Below are 15292 nucleotides of genomic sequence, written 5' to 3'. Positions count from 1 at the left end.
GAAAGTGCATTTATGATGAGTCACATATTATACCTGCCAACACCATAGAAATTAAAGAAGGCTTGGCTTATGAAGAGGTACCTATAGAAATTCTCGATAGGCAAGTAAGAAACTTCCTGAAACTACTTGTGCCAAAGTAGGGAGCACACGAGCCGAGGGTCTTGTTGCCGAGAATTTACTTAGCCAGGCTAAGGTATGATACATGAGTACTGAGAACCATGAAGCGAGTGGCACCTCGTGGATTGAACTTTTCGATCGGTTGTGATCGAACCCGTGCCGTTCACACAGTGACTAAGACAGAAATAGGTCAGGATAGTTAGAACTCCCGAAGTATAAAGTGAGGTATTTTTTTTATAAGAAAGAAAAAGAAAAAAATTTCTTTTACAATATTCATAAACTGCTATTATGCAATTATTTTTGAATTGTTCTTATAAGCTTTACACTACAAAAAGAACTGGAATTAGCTACGAATGTCGTCGCTAATCTGTCGCTAAAACGCCCGTAGCTAGCTGAATTTCTTGATAATCTGTTGCTAATCCGTCGCTAAATGAGATTAGTGACGGATTTTTTCTATTTAGCTACAGAATTTGTCTGTCGCTAAAACCAGATTTTTTTTAGTAGTGTTTATGTTTTAGATGCATTTAGAATCTTTGCTCGTAATGTATATGTTATTAAAGTTTCGTCCCCTGTCGTTGAGACTCACTGAGTACAATGGATGACTTCCCTTACTTCCAGTACTATTGATGAGCTCCGCTTTTGTTCGTGGAGTACTCCTTTGTGTCGTCACTATTTAGCTATTTCTTTGTTTACTTAGAGAACTGGCCAAGAAATCTAATGTCCTAAGCAGTGCATCAGTTTATAAGTAGAGGCTTCATAGACACAGTCGGTGGGTTAAGATTCAGGTATTTTAATAATAACTTTGCAATAACTCAATAGTTACTACGAATAAATTTTTGGAGTTGGTTTATTTTAGATATTTAAGTTAATTAAAAGTATTTGGTTAAAGTATTTCCTTTGTTGCATATAAAGTTTGAGGTTATAATAGTTTTGATAAGCAGAGATGGTTCGCTCGGTCTAATTTTGCGACCGGGTGCCAGTCACGACTTATTCAGAAAATGGGTCGTGACAAGTTCATTTGCTAAAACTTCATACCAAAACATGCTGAAGTTCTGTAACGCAGTCTACAGTTTTGTCCTGAGTTTTATCCGAAATTTCAGTCTAACCAAGATGAAGTTTTTTAGTTCATTTGCTAAAACTTCAGCCTAAACATGCTTAAGTTTTTGTCCTACAGTTTTCAATAGTCTTTTATTAAAAAAAGGGCAAAATCATCTTTTTAAAACTCTTTTAACAAAAAATGGGTACGGATACAAACTGAAAAACAAACGTGTACAAATTAAAAGGGGGCGACCAAATAGGGGCCATGCAATTTTTACAATAATAGTGTACAGCAACTTGCACTTGCAACACAACTCATTGACAGAAATAGAGTAGTTGCCATTAAGGTGTAGGGAACAAACTTTCCAAGTACATTGTAGACCCATACAATTAAGGAGAGTTTTGTCGATATTCTTGAATCTAGGTAGGTAATTAATGAATGAAAAGTCCATATTTTACCTTGCATTTTCTACGATATTTTCGCAATGCGCCAGCATGATACATGAAAAGTCATACTCAAATTTTGAAAACTTTATCAAATGGCTGCCACAAGTTACCCTATTTTCTCTGATACACGTACCCTTGGATACCTTACTGTCCTAATCATACAAAATTTCAAGAATAAAAAAGAAACTAGTTGGCTAATCAAATTTGATCTTGATCTCTGTCAAGATCACGCAGCAAGTTGCAATTCTATATGCATAAATTGGCCCTTTTTTAAAATAAAAAATAATGTTTTTCACACATATCATGTCTTTAAACGGCAGAAAGATTGGATCAAAACCAGCCAAAGACCTCTTGTCGATTGGAACTACGTTTGAAATAAGATGCCAAGTCAGATGCTGAAGTATCTTGAGTTGGAAATTACCATATTAAAATTGGCATATGCAGAATACCCCCAAAAAACATATATTACTCAGCTAATCTTTGTCCTTTTCTCGGCTTACCTATGGTGGGGCAAATTAAACTTCAACGGCCAACTGCGAATACCATATCTTTGAAAAGGCGATGGGGCAAACCTCAGCGGCCAATCGAGTTTAGGTGAATCTCACATCTTTGAGAAGATGGTGGGGCAAACCTCAGTGAGGACATTGAGTCCCGAGGATGAATGTGATGCCCATGACGGAGAACGGGCTGATGAGGGCTAGTCAACCAGGACTGGCAAGCTTCTAGGCTGGCAAATGTGCACATATCACCTTAGGCGAATCTCACATCAGAATGAGAGAGGAAAGTAAAGAACGACATGACACAAGTTTAAATGATACTTGAGGTGGCACAACCTGATAGAAAAATCCGTGTGAACCTAGGCCCAATGTGTCATGGGCTTATGTCGTGACAGATATAAAATAAAAAATTAAAGGAGGCTAAGCTTAGGATAAGGACCACTGTTTTTGTTAAGATATTTAGACAGCATTAAATGAAAAGATAAATGAGCTGTACGACAAAGAATATATTTTGATTATAAATCAATAAACTCAACGACAAATTTATAGGACACGGAATATAGACCACTCTACACCAGATTTGACGACTCAAATAATTTTTAATGGATCTTAAATGACTCAAATCAGAAGGGGTTAAAAAAAGAAAAACGTAAGAAAGGGGATTAACGATTTTTCTGCTCTAGAAATTAATTGGTCACTGTCAAAGAAAGAGCCAAGTGTGGACCAAATACATAGAAACAAGATTTTTTTTAGTGAGCGTCTAATCCAGAATTTATACGTCGTGAATGCTGACTCAAATTGTATATCTAATTCAAGGTATACTTGTTATTTACACACATATAAAGTTCGATTCAAAACTCTGAAATTCTACATAACATGCGATCACATATTTGGATCTACCAATGTATTTTGGTGAGAAATTAGCTCCAAAAGGTAACTTTTGTTGCTTTAATCAGTTTCACACGTCAGTTCTAGCTTTGCCAAGTCATTTCCTATTGTTATCGCCACAACATTTGGGATGCAGATCTGGTTACACCTAAAAAATTAAATACTCCTAGAAAGGAACCATTTGTACAACTTGTACAGCATAAAAATACGCATATGACGCTCATTCATCCAAAAATCCCTTCCTTTCTTGCCTCTAAAAATCTTCTTACTTGTCTATTTGAACCAAACCAAATATGAAGGAAGATATAGAGCAAAGTGAGAACAGGCTACAGGAAGAGATAAGAGCTCCTCTCATCACTCAAACAAATAAAAGGGTAACAGAAGAGCAGGCAGAAAATGGCTGCTACGACAAGAAACAAAACAGGTGCATGGTTTACCTCAGCACATTTGTGGCTGTCTGTGGTTCCTTTGCATTTGGATCTTGTGTAAGTTCATCCCTCTGACTAGTTCATTCTCTTGTTTTCTTAGTTTAAGTTGACGGTGCAAGTATTTGTACAATTAGATTACTCATCAGATAATTGCTGCTAAATATTTATGGCAAACACTAATTGGTAACCTGATAAAAATGGCTACTAATAAGTTAAACTACATTGATTTAATAGTGTAAAAGATCTTTGCACTATTAATGTATATAACTTAAATCATTCGTTTCTCCCTTCTCATATGTGACGCTTCTCAACTTTTCAGGCTGGCTATTCATCACCAACACAATCCGCCATCAGAGAAGAACTCAATTTATCTATAGCAGAGGTTAGAGATATGCATATCTACATTTGTTGGAAGGAGTATACCTGTTGCTTTTAAATACAGTAAAAACAAGGGGAAAAAAGCTAGTGGATAGAAACTTTGGCTAGCTTGTAAATTTCTATATAGATAATTACATGCCTGCATTTCTACAGTATACTTTCACTCGACGAGTATAACTTCTATACATTGACATTTAATCGAATTTTTATACTATCAGGCTACCCAAAGGATAACTATAGGTAGTATGAGATTAGTAACGGGTAAAATAACACAAGTAACCTACTATAATAGATCATTGAAGTATAGTGATAAGTGTAAAAATTCTTTACACTGTCAGAATATATAAGTTCACTCATTCACTTGGTTAGATGAGCATTTTCTGGTTAATCTGATCAAGAAAAGTTCAATATACTTGCAATCAGCCTAATAGTTATTCCATACAAACAAGAAATGAACTAGCATAGGACACAAATGTTTGTATGGACTTGTTAATTTTCTGGAAAAGGTGGTTTTACTAGAGGTAAGAACACTAACATGATGTCAAGAATGTACCTTGATTACGGTACTTCTGTCCTCAATGGAATACCTTTCTTGTTGGAAGAATATTTGGCATTCTTAACTTGTGTTCCTTGTATTAGACTACCTTTGATGTGTTCAACATTTGCACTATGCAGTTCTCGCTCTTTGGCTCAATATTGACATTTGGTGCGATGATTGGAGCAATCTTAAGCGGTCCCATTGCTGATTATATTGGCCGTAAAGGGGTAAGCCTGGAGTAGATTCTGAGTTCACCAGTATCCACCTTTTATCTTCTTTATTACAGCCTGATAATTATCTGACTATGTGTAACATGCAAACAGGCAATGAGAATGTCAAGTGCTTTCTGTGTTGCTGGGTGGTTGGCCATTTACTTTGCTCAGGTTTATTACAAGTTCTCTTTTCCTATTCATGACACGGTATTGCTACATAGGTCTTACAAACTGATAACTATTTTTTCCTCTTCAAAGGGAGCTCTTTCTCTGGACATTGGAAGATTGGCAACAGGATATGGAATGGGAGTTTTTTCTTACGTGGTACATACTCTGTTTCCTAGAGATTTTATCAAAATATCCAACTACAGTGTGCTTTCAACTTTCTTGATTCCAACATTTCCCTGATAACTACAAATCAGGTGCCTGTATTTATAGCTGAAATTGCACCTAGAGATTTACGAGGAGCTTTGACAACCATAAACCAGGTAAAGAAGTACAGTTTCTACCTGTGCTCCATACATCAATTTTATAGCAGAATGCCTTTACTTGAGTGATAAATTTTCAAACCTTAGTTACAGCTGAACTAATAACAGTACTCCTGTGATAGTAAAACCTGCACATTATTTTTCTGTAAGACTACTGCCCTTAACTTTTTCCTACTTACCGGATAGTTAGTGTCCTAAGGTTATTGAAATGTAGGAGACACTCTTTTAATGTAGTATGACTAGGACTATTACTCCAACATTTTCTATTATTCATCGAGTAATGTATATCACCATTTCTTTAGTTCAGATAAACTGAAAACAACGTGGTTATTTCAGTATTCACTAAAATAAAGAAAATCTAAATAGGAAGAAACATACTATACTTTTACAGATTATAGAGTGGATGTTGTAGTTGGCTGTTGATTATCCTCCCTTGACGGTTTGTTACTTCTACACCTCCAGCTGATGATATGTTGTGGAGTCTCAGTTGCCTTCATTATAGGAACTATGCTGACATGGAGGACTTTGGCGTTAACAGGTTTGTTTTAGCATCAAGTTGTATTGTGAGATCTAGAAAGAGCTAGCTGCTACTACAAGGGAAAAGACACGCAAAAAGAAGAAAAAGGCAAATCAGAGGAATAAAACCACAATAAACAATGTATTCAAGTGCTAAGAGTTTGATTTTCTTTTTTCAGGATTAATTCCATGTGCTATTCTCCTTTTTGGTCTTTTTATTATTCCAGAGTCTCCTAGGTGGTTGGTGAGTTAAATGGTTAAGATTTTATCCTGTCAGTAAAATCAAGAAAATGGCATAACATTTCCACCATATCTGTAGGCAAAAATAGGACATCAAAAGGAGTTTGAACTTGCACTCCGCAAACTTCGAGGCAAAGATGCTGACATATCTGAGGAGGCAGCTGAGATCCAGGTTCATTATTCTGGAAAACTCAAATTTCAATTTCTTTCATTCTTTGTAGGTTATCTAAAACTTTCCTCAAAATACTCTCCTAATATTACTTATCTTATCTGCTTGACAGGATTATATAGAAACCCTTGAAAAGCTTCCCAAAGTCAACTTGTTTGATTTGTTTCAAAGAAGATACTTGAGCTCACTCATAGTAAAGTTCCTTTTCCACATATTGTTTTTCGACAATTTGGTAGCTGAAACTGTTAGTTAATTTATGTATATGATAAACCTATGGCCAGGTGGGAGTTGGACTTATGGTGTTTCAACAGTTTGGTGGAATCAATGGAATCTGTTTCTACACCGGTAGCATATTTGAGTCCTCAGGTAGGAAACCCTCATTGAGGCCTGTAAAATATAACATGTCATTTCATTTCCCTTCAGCTCAAGAATTTAAAGCAAACAACTGTGTTAAACCATAAAGTTGTTCTTACTGTATTCCTTTTCCAGGGTTCCCCTCTGATGTCGGAACTATAATCTATGCAATTATACAGGTTTCAACTCTTACTCTCTCAGTTCTATGGATGTTGGTGTTATAATGGATAATTCACTTTACTTTATTTTCTTCATCAGGTTCCCATCACCGCATTGGGTGCAGTCTTAATTGACAGAGCTGGAAGAAAGCCTCTTTTATTGGTATATCTAGGAAAAGAAAGCCAATTTCTTGAGGATATTACCCGTTGCATTCACCAAATATAATGATAATCATATCTTTGCAGGTTTCTGCGACAGGACTTGTCATAGGCTGTATACTAACAGGAACCTCATTCTATCTGAAGGTTAACACTAAAACCGAAATTGCTTAAGCTTCTTAGTATGTCTCATGAACATTTTGACGAAAAAATTATTATTTGACCAGGGACATGAAATTGCAGTAAAGGGAGGACCAATACTTGCCGTAACAGGCATACTGGTACCATAAATATCCACTCTGATTGTCCTCTTCATAGTAGCTTACCCCGATCCCCACTCTCCCTCAACCATGTGAAAAAAAGTGGAGGTTTTCCTTCCAGTTTATCTAATAATCATTCTCAAATGCAGGTCTATATCGGGTCCTTTTCGATAGGAATGGGAGCAGTTCCCTGGGTTGTAATGTCGGAGGTATGTAAAATCTGTACTATCCTCTATTATTAACATTTGAGACATGTCGAGCCTAAGAATTACCTTTCTTGCAGATATATCCAATAAATATTAAAGGGGCTGCTGGGAGCCTTGCAACACTAGTGAATTGGTTTGGGGCATGGGCCTGCTCTTACACTTTCAACTTCCTCATGACCTGGAACTCTTTTGGTAAGATGTTTTGGCAGATATCATTTCTAAAGTTGCAAATTTGCAAGCAAAATTTGATTGAAGATAGGGTTCAGCGGGTAAGTCCATTTATCCGTCATGGTTTAAAAATGATCGACAGAAGAAAGGAGAAACTAATAACAAGGGAGGGGTATAAACTGTTTACTGCATATTAAGACAGCTAAAGGTTAGATATGTATGCTCACATTAGTTTCACTGGTTGCAGGTACTTTCATTCTTTATGCTGCAGTCAATGCACTCTCAATTTTGTTTGTGATCAAGATAGTACCTGAAACCAAAGGAAGAACATTGGAACAAATCCAGGCTTCTATTAATGCATCATAAAATACCTCAGCACCTTGGTTCGTCCTTCCTACTGAAAAATCTCACACTCATCCTGGGATTTTCCAAAGATTTAAAATGATTGACTATTTGTTGCATAGTGGACCGTCTCCATATTCCCCATTTGTTTAAGGTATGAATACCGTATTAGAACAAAATGATTAGAATAATGTGCTCCTGTGCCCTTTTCTTTCTTTCTTTCTTTTTTCCTTTTTTTTTTTTCTGAGTATCAATCAGTTAGTCAAGAAAAGTCTTCCATGATGTGGAATCACATTTTTGAACTGTACTCATTGATTTCAAGAACCCTAGTTTTCTGCTCGCTTTTCCTTAATTACTTGGGAATCTTTGAGAAATTCAGGTGTCTCTTCACAAACCTAATGCCTTATATTATCAGTGTTTCCTCAGTCTACAGCAGATTAATATGCAACCGACGAACTACACAATATAGATGAAGGGTGATATGTGTAAGGGAGGTCAAAGAAAATCCCTACCAGATTAGTGAGGGCTGCTTAAAAACTAAAGAGATTATCTAGCAACTTTGCCAGACCTTTGTAGAATAGAATTAATTTGCCTAATCCATCATTAACCAATTGCTGTTCTCTGAAGAAGACCCTTCAACTGTGACAGCTTTTGAGAGGTTGTTTAATGCTATGTGGACTAGGGCTTAATATAATTAAGTCCTCATTTCTCCAAGTTTCTGTCCTATAAATAAAGGAATAGTGGTGCGGATATTCAGCTGATACAATCTGAGAATAATATTGCTTCCTTAATATAAGAATACACATAAGTCCTATTGGATTACACTGGGACTGTTGTTATTGTTGTTGTAAACATAGAAGACTGGATTAACAGACATGATCAGTTTTACGGAGTTTAAGAAAAAATGAAAACTTTTGGAATTTGTGGTTCTAAACAAGTCAAAAAGGGGCCCAGAGTATTTGTACTAAATTGTAAGTTTAAGCTAAATTGTTACTAAATTTAGAAAGGGATCATTCTTTTTGGAACGGACCAAAAAGGAAATAGTTTCACATAAACTGGAACAGAGGGAGTAACAAGCAGGGAAAGAAGGCAGAACGATCTACACTGCAAACTGCTAAAAACCAGAAATATCTATCAAATCAACAATCTTTTAAAACTCTTAGCATCTTTAGTGGCTGATCGATGTTAGATGGTGCTGTGATTTTAAAAGTGAAGTACAGTAACTCATCAAAAATCTCTTTTTTACCTATAAAATTAATTGCTAACTATATTACATCAGCCTTACAATTACCTTAACAAACCTTGTTGAAGTGCGAAAGAGGTATGGTTACTTCAAGCGAATTCTTTAAAATATACTAAAGACTTGCAAAACAACTTGGCTTTGTTGTTGGTTACCTTAATTTTACTCCCCTAGTAAGAATAAATGCTTCATTTTCTGTAGCTGGAAGGCTTTCAGGAAATTAAATAAGAAAAAAATTGATTATACAGAAATTTAGCGTAAAAGAGATCATAGCAGAAGTTAGAGCATTACCTATTCTTATAACTTTGAAATTCAAACTCCCTCTTAGTTAATTGGGTCATGAGAATCAATTTGATAAACAGACATTATCGGTTTTACGCTCAAAAGAGGCATTATCATCCATTTCAGATATCTTTTTCTCCGAAGTACTATTTTTATCTTATGCTTTCTCGAATGACCGGTTGGAAGAATAAAATAAGACATCTATTTTCCATATGGCTTAGACAATGGATTATTAAATTCTTTTTTACAAAACTTACATATTTACGATTAATTAGCAAAAGATAATAATGAATTATACTAACTTTTATATTTCATTCAATATTGTAAGTTTTATATAGTGGGATTATTACTGGGTTTTTGTTGTTGTTGTTGTTGTTGTTATTGTAAGTTTTATATAGCCGGAGCCAATGTTGGTTTCCGAGTTAAACTTCAGCTCCAAATTTGGAGCGATTTATAAAATTATTTCAGTGTCACGGTTGAAATCATTCGTTTGTGTTCTCCCTACTTGTTTACCCTAAAATCCGAGTAACAATTAAACTTGTTTTGTGGTTTTAAAGATACGTGATTTAGTCCAATACTAACTAATAACCAAGAAATCAAACGTATAAATTAAAGAAGTAAGTTGAATCAAACCAGTGCTTGAGCAAGTCTTGACCTCGAGTTACAATGACCCCGAGTTAGGCCAGTAAGAACAATAAAGTAAGGACAATGAAGTTAAGAGACAATTCTGATGAGTAATGAACAAGAAAGTAAGAGTGTATATTCTTTTGCCAATGATTGATGATGCGTTACAAATGATTGGTGTCCCCTTTATATAGTAGGGGAACCCTAAATAAGGTACATTTCCATTTTCAGCAAGGAATCTTACTGGGACAGCTGTCTAACCGCCTAGTACAAATCCGTACTAACTAGTACAAATCTATTCCAGAATTTACGCCGAGATCTTAGGGCCACCGGGGGAATCTCGCTCTTTCTGTTATAAAACCATAACGGTATTATCTCGAGGTTGATCATACTCGCCCCGGGTATTCATCGAGCACTTTGATCTTCGAGCTTTGTATTCTGCCTTCGGGCTCGAGCTCGGTCCATATTGAATTTGTTCCCGACATGACACCTCGAGCCTACAGAATTGGGGTCACATGATTTTGACCGTATACAGATAGTCCCCGGGTTTCTTAGAATAAAATGACAAGAAATGACTTGAGCCTCGATTTTCCGGAGTCCTTGATGATGAGGTCATTCCCATGACGTAGGCGCTCGAAGTGACCGAAACGTCCGTCGGTTCGCTTCCCCAAAACATTAAATGCTTCATCAGTGGTGGTCGGCCATTAGTGGCGTTGAATCGTCGCCGCTTGCCTATAAATACAAGGTTTAATTTCGGAAAAAACTTTACTCCAGTCTTCAAACCACCTCCAAACTTCTTTAACATTTCCCTCTCTTCATCTCTTCTCTCCTACTACCCGTTACTCCCGTTCTTTTCAGTGTCAGAAAATACCAAAATGCGCCATCTCCACTTCTTCTAACTCGAATCAATGGCGAAAACTTCCAAAACAATTCCTCAAAAGGAGAAAGCTTCCTCCTCCTCTTCCCGGCCGGCCAAACTTATGGCGCCGGCCTTTCACGAGATTATTCCCGGCCCCTGCGTTATAAAGAAAGACTTTAACGTTGAAAATCCCCCCCACAATCCCTGGTCGATGCGAGCATGTATCCTGGTATATCAGCTCGATAACGAATAAGCACCTCATGGCCGTGAAGAAAGACTGTGGCTGGGGGACGAGGTCGTGGTGCAGATCCTCGACCCCGAGGAGAGCATTACCACTCATGTGGAGGGATTCCTAAGTGTTTACACTTACCCCTTCACACTGGGTCCCCTCGATCCAATCGTGATCGACTTCTGCAAAAGATATCAAGTCACCCTCGGCCAGATCCACCCTTCTTTCTAGCGTATAGTGATTATGCTTCGCTACTTCTCTAGCAAGGCCGAGGGACTAGAGTTCACCCTTAATCACCTCATCCAATTGTATCGGCCTCAGTTTTTCCGAGGGTTTATCAAGCTCCAATGCAAAGATCGAGCAAAGCCTTCTTCGCTAGCAATGACGAGATAAGGACCGAGGCGGGATAAGCCAGTTCGTCTGAGTGAGGACCTCGGACGTCATCCCCGAGGGAAAAATGCCGTTCCCAGAGAAATGGAACCCCGATCATAAGTGAAGTCCTTTTTCCAATATCCTCTTATATTACTTTTTTCTCATTGTGTGATGACTTTACCTTTTTTGCAGCGGTTGCTTGGATGCCCCTGTGATCCCCGACCTTGAAGACTGGGTTCAAAAATTAGCTGCGACCTCCTCGTATGACGAGCGCAAATAGCGTGACTTGTCGAAGGGCAAATGGGAGGCCAAACACCACAGTAAGTTCTTTTCCTAAGTCTTTGATGCTTTTACTTTTATCGGAGATGCCATCTTACTTATGCCTAATTTTCATTCATGCAAGCATTGGAGATGTCTCTGAAATGAGGCCGGCTCCGCCCGGGGAAGAGAACGATTCCTCGATTCCAAAATCGGGGAAAGATAACAATAGAAAAAGGGCTTCGAAACCCAAAGACCCCCAAGATAAAAGGGCTCCTACTCGGAGGCAAAAGAGGAAACTCATTCACGTGGGCATAGGCTCAATCCATCAACTGAATGATGAAGAAGAAGACGAGGGCGAAGAATCGGCGCTGGTGACCCGAGTCAGGAAGCCAGTTGAAGCCGTCAAGCCCTCTGAATCGGAGACCCTGCCTCGTGGTGAGGAGGCTTCGAAGAAAGATGCAGGCAAAGCCCCTGAATCGGTTGAGGTCGAGATTATTCCTCCGCCTTCAACAAATACACCAAAGGGGACAAGTATCGAGACCCCCGGGGCTGAATAGAGCGCTCCGAGCGACTTGCCCGGGGCCATGACAATAGGTCACTCTCCTCCTCTACCATCTTATTCCGAGGAGGAAATAAAGGAAGCTCAAGCTCTGCGAACGCCTAATCCGAGCGGAGTCCCCGGTGAAGAAGATCCTTTCCGGGATTGCTTTACTGGGGTCGATGATGCCGCCGACCTCAACAATGCATCTACCCTCTTAGAAGAGGCTCATCGTCTTTTCTCTCGAGTAAGCTTTTGCTCCTATCGTTGTAATTTTTTCTTTTACCATTTCCTCAACTGATATCTCTTTTTCTGTGTAGGCCATTACCAGGTTTAGGGCTGAGCTGGCCAATGTGAGGCCGAGCTCAAGAAGTCCTCGGATGAAGGGAAGGCCGTGAGGCTCATTTGCAGCCAAAAGGAGGAGGAGCTCAAGGACCTTCTGGCTGACTTGGCCAAAACTCGTCAAAATGAGGCCGAGCTAGACAAGCAGGTAACCATCATTTTGCAAGAGTATGGTCTACTTGACCCAACTGTGGAGGCTAACACTTCAGTGTCTCAGCTGCAGCAAAAATTGGAGATGATCGAGTAGCTTCGAAGGGAGGTCGATCAAGTTAAGACCGACTGCAACCAGTGGAAGGAAAATATGGATCGGCTTGCTGCTGAGAAAGAGGCCGCTCTAGCCAAACTGGCCTCGGCTGAGACCCAGCTCCGGGGTGCTAAAGTGAAAAACCTGGCCCAGTCCAAGAAGATCGATGAGCTCTAGGCCAAACATGCTGCAACCGTGGCCGAGGTTGCCGAAGCAGGGCTGAGGTCGAGAAGACGAAGGCCACGGCTGATAAAACCGTTGCTGTGTACCTAAGGGATGCTGAAGCTTCTCAAATGGAGCTAAGGGAAGCCTCCAACCTAGAGAAATGGAGCAGTGATTTTGCCAAGTATCAATCCCGCAGAGAGACCCTCGAAGAGATCCATGCTCGAGGTTTCGACCTCACCGAGGAGATAGCCCAAGCAAAAGCGCTCGAAGCCGATACCAAGTTTCTCGTCTCCTCCTCCGACGATGATAATGCTGAAGGCAGCCAAAGTGGGTCCGATAATGAAGTTAGTCCCGAAGAGGAAACTGCTCCCGAGGGAGAGAACAGCCCTGGGCATAGATAGGATTTTTCTTTCTCTTTCTATATTTTTCTTTTTGTAAGACCTTTCATCGGTCTCTTTTATATAACTTTTTCAAAGTATATAAAAGAAGAATTTCCTTGAATGTTTTCTCGATGTTTCCTACCTTATAAAATTCTTGTAATGACTTCATTCTTTTTAATTGTGTGTTTGAGATTTTATCTCAGATGTTTTCTTCGAAATTGCCATGGCCGAGTTCGAATAAGGTTCGAACTTTGGGGCATAGACCCTTACGGGCTCGTGCCGGATAATGGTGAGTCCCCGAGCCATAATCAAGCTATTATTTATTTAGACTTGGGACTAATCGAACCCTTGGGTTCGGATTGGGTGAGAACAAGGTCTCGAACCCTAAGTGTATCGGCCCTTAGGCTCTTTTAGATCGGGACATTATGGCCTCTAAGAGATGGCTATTATTTCTCCTTTTCGACTTAGAAGACTTAGTAAAAGTTTATTTATGCCTTGGCATGCATTTTTTACCAATTGGGTTTTTTGAGGGTTCGGTGTCGATCGGAATCCTTTGTTTTTAGTGCCTTAGCACAAGTTCGTATTTGAATAATTTGATACCTCTTAAGGTTTTTCGAGGGCAGATTTTATCGAAGCCCTTTGATTATTTTGTCGAGGTTATCCTTTATTTAACCGGTTTTTTGAGAATTCGAAGGCCTGTTTTATTGCGAAATTCGGACGTCTCCGAGCCGCGTTATTTTCGGCTGTAGCCTTTAGTATGGCCGTAGCCTTCGGTTGTGTCTCTTGGACTTGTTTCCCGATAACTTTTCGAACTTGTCCGAAATGTTAGTCCCCGAGGATGATGGCCTTGGCCTTTACATGGGGGTGCCTCTTGGAGGTCTTATGAACTCGAGTTTAGACAATTCGACTGTACTGACTTTCGATGACAGTCCCAGAGTATTCGAGGTGTGTTTGCATTTTGGCTCTTGAGTCGTTTCTCATAGAATCACAAGTATGAAGTTCGTATAGTAGCAGATTTCTTTGAGACACAAAGTGTTTGATATAAAAATGCTTCTTTGAATAATTCATACATGCGTACATGTTTTTCCATCGGGGCTCGACTATTCTATATGGACACGGTTCATCTGACCGTTTGGCCCATTACAAAGTTTTTCTATCGAGGCCCTTATTGGCGTGAAGTATTTTCCTCGAAAATATTACCTCTGAGGGTGATGCCCCCAGTATTCGAGGTTGATTGAAAAGTAGCCTTGGATACTGTTGAATTCTCCTTAGGTAGCACATAGTTGTTGCCTCGTTAAAAACCTTGCCGGAAAAACCCATTTGGGATAAAACCCGATCTAAGGGAAAAAGAGTGCAACGCGTGCTTTAAAACCTAAGGTCTTCGTGTATAAGGGTGCCCTCGTCGTCTTCAATCAAACATCTGCAATGATTTAGTCTTAAATACAAATGGAAAAAGGAGAAGGTCATACCTCAGCAATAGTACCATTTGAGTAGTGATACATTCCAGTTGTTTGGCAATTGTTCGCCTTCCATCGTGCCAAGTTTGTAAGATCCTTTACAGATAACTCCGATGACTCGGTACTATCCTTCCCATTTCGGGCCCAGTTTGCCTTTATTCGGGTCTCGAGTATTGAGGGTAACTTCCTTAGAACCAAGTCCCCGATTCCGAAGTGTCGAAGGCTGGTCCTTCTATTATAATATCTCTCGATTCTTTGCTTTTGCGCCGCCATCCGAAAAAGTGCAGCTTCTCGTTTTTCATCTAATAGCTCAAGGCTAGTATTCATAGCCTCGTGATTTGACTCCTCTGATGCATGTCGAAATCTGGCGCTGGGTTCTCCGACCTCGACTGGGATTAAGGCCTCGAAGCCATATACCAAAGAGAACGGGGTCGCCCCCGTGCTGGACTTCGTGTCTTTTGATATTCCCAAAGGACCTCAGGTAAAACTTCTCTCCATTTTCCCTTAGCATCGTTCAGTCTTTTCTTCAAGATTTGTATGATAGTCTTGTTTGTCGATTCGGCCTGCCCGTTTCCGCTCGGATGATACGGTGTTGATAAATCCTTTATATTTTGTGTGCTTCGAGGAATTCCGTTAATTTATTGCCGATGAATTGTTTGCCGTTGTCACATACAATTTTGGCAGGTATCCCGAATT

General features: G+C 39.3%; 1 protein-coding gene across 1 annotated transcript; it reads left to right on the top strand.

The window, feature by feature from the left end:
- Window positions 2826–7997, top strand: LOC109209535 (sugar transporter ERD6-like 7). Its single transcript, XM_019372828.1, has 18 exons — window positions 2826–3472; window positions 3735–3797; window positions 4469–4558; window positions 4655–4714; window positions 4802–4867; window positions 4966–5031; window positions 5494–5569; window positions 5727–5791; window positions 5867–5959; window positions 6069–6149; window positions 6238–6322; window positions 6446–6489; window positions 6569–6631; window positions 6715–6774; window positions 6855–6908; window positions 7037–7096; window positions 7171–7285; window positions 7509–7997. Exons 1-18 carry the CDS (start codon window positions 3281–3283, stop codon window positions 7625–7627), a joined length of 1452 nt encoding a protein of 483 aa, XP_019228373.1. The 5' UTR covers window positions 2826–3280; the 3' UTR covers window positions 7628–7997.

The sequence above is a fragment of the Nicotiana attenuata genome, chromosome 2, assembly GCF_001879085.1.
Source record: "Nicotiana attenuata strain UT chromosome 2, NIATTr2, whole genome shotgun sequence".
Classification (NCBI taxonomy): Eukaryota; Viridiplantae; Streptophyta; class Magnoliopsida; order Solanales; family Solanaceae; genus Nicotiana; species Nicotiana attenuata.
Note: the sequence above shows the minus strand (reverse complement) of the source record. Positions and strands in the feature narration are given on the sequence as shown.

What these genes read in the sequence shown, in the direction of transcription:
- LOC109209535 (XM_019372828.1), top strand. Translation starts at nt 3,281, where the DNA reads ATGAAGGAAGATATAGAGCAAAGTGAGAACAGGCTACAGGAAGAGATA. An exon ending in TCAATTTATCTATAGCAGAG is followed by an intron (nt 3,798 to 4,468) that starts GTTAGAGATATG and finishes TGCACTATGCAG; the next exon opens with TTCTCGCTCTTTGGCTCAAT. An exon ending in TTGCCGTAACAGGCATACTG is followed by an intron (nt 6,909 to 7,036) that starts GTACCATAAATA and finishes TCTCAAATGCAG; the next exon opens with GTCTATATCGGGTCCTTTTC.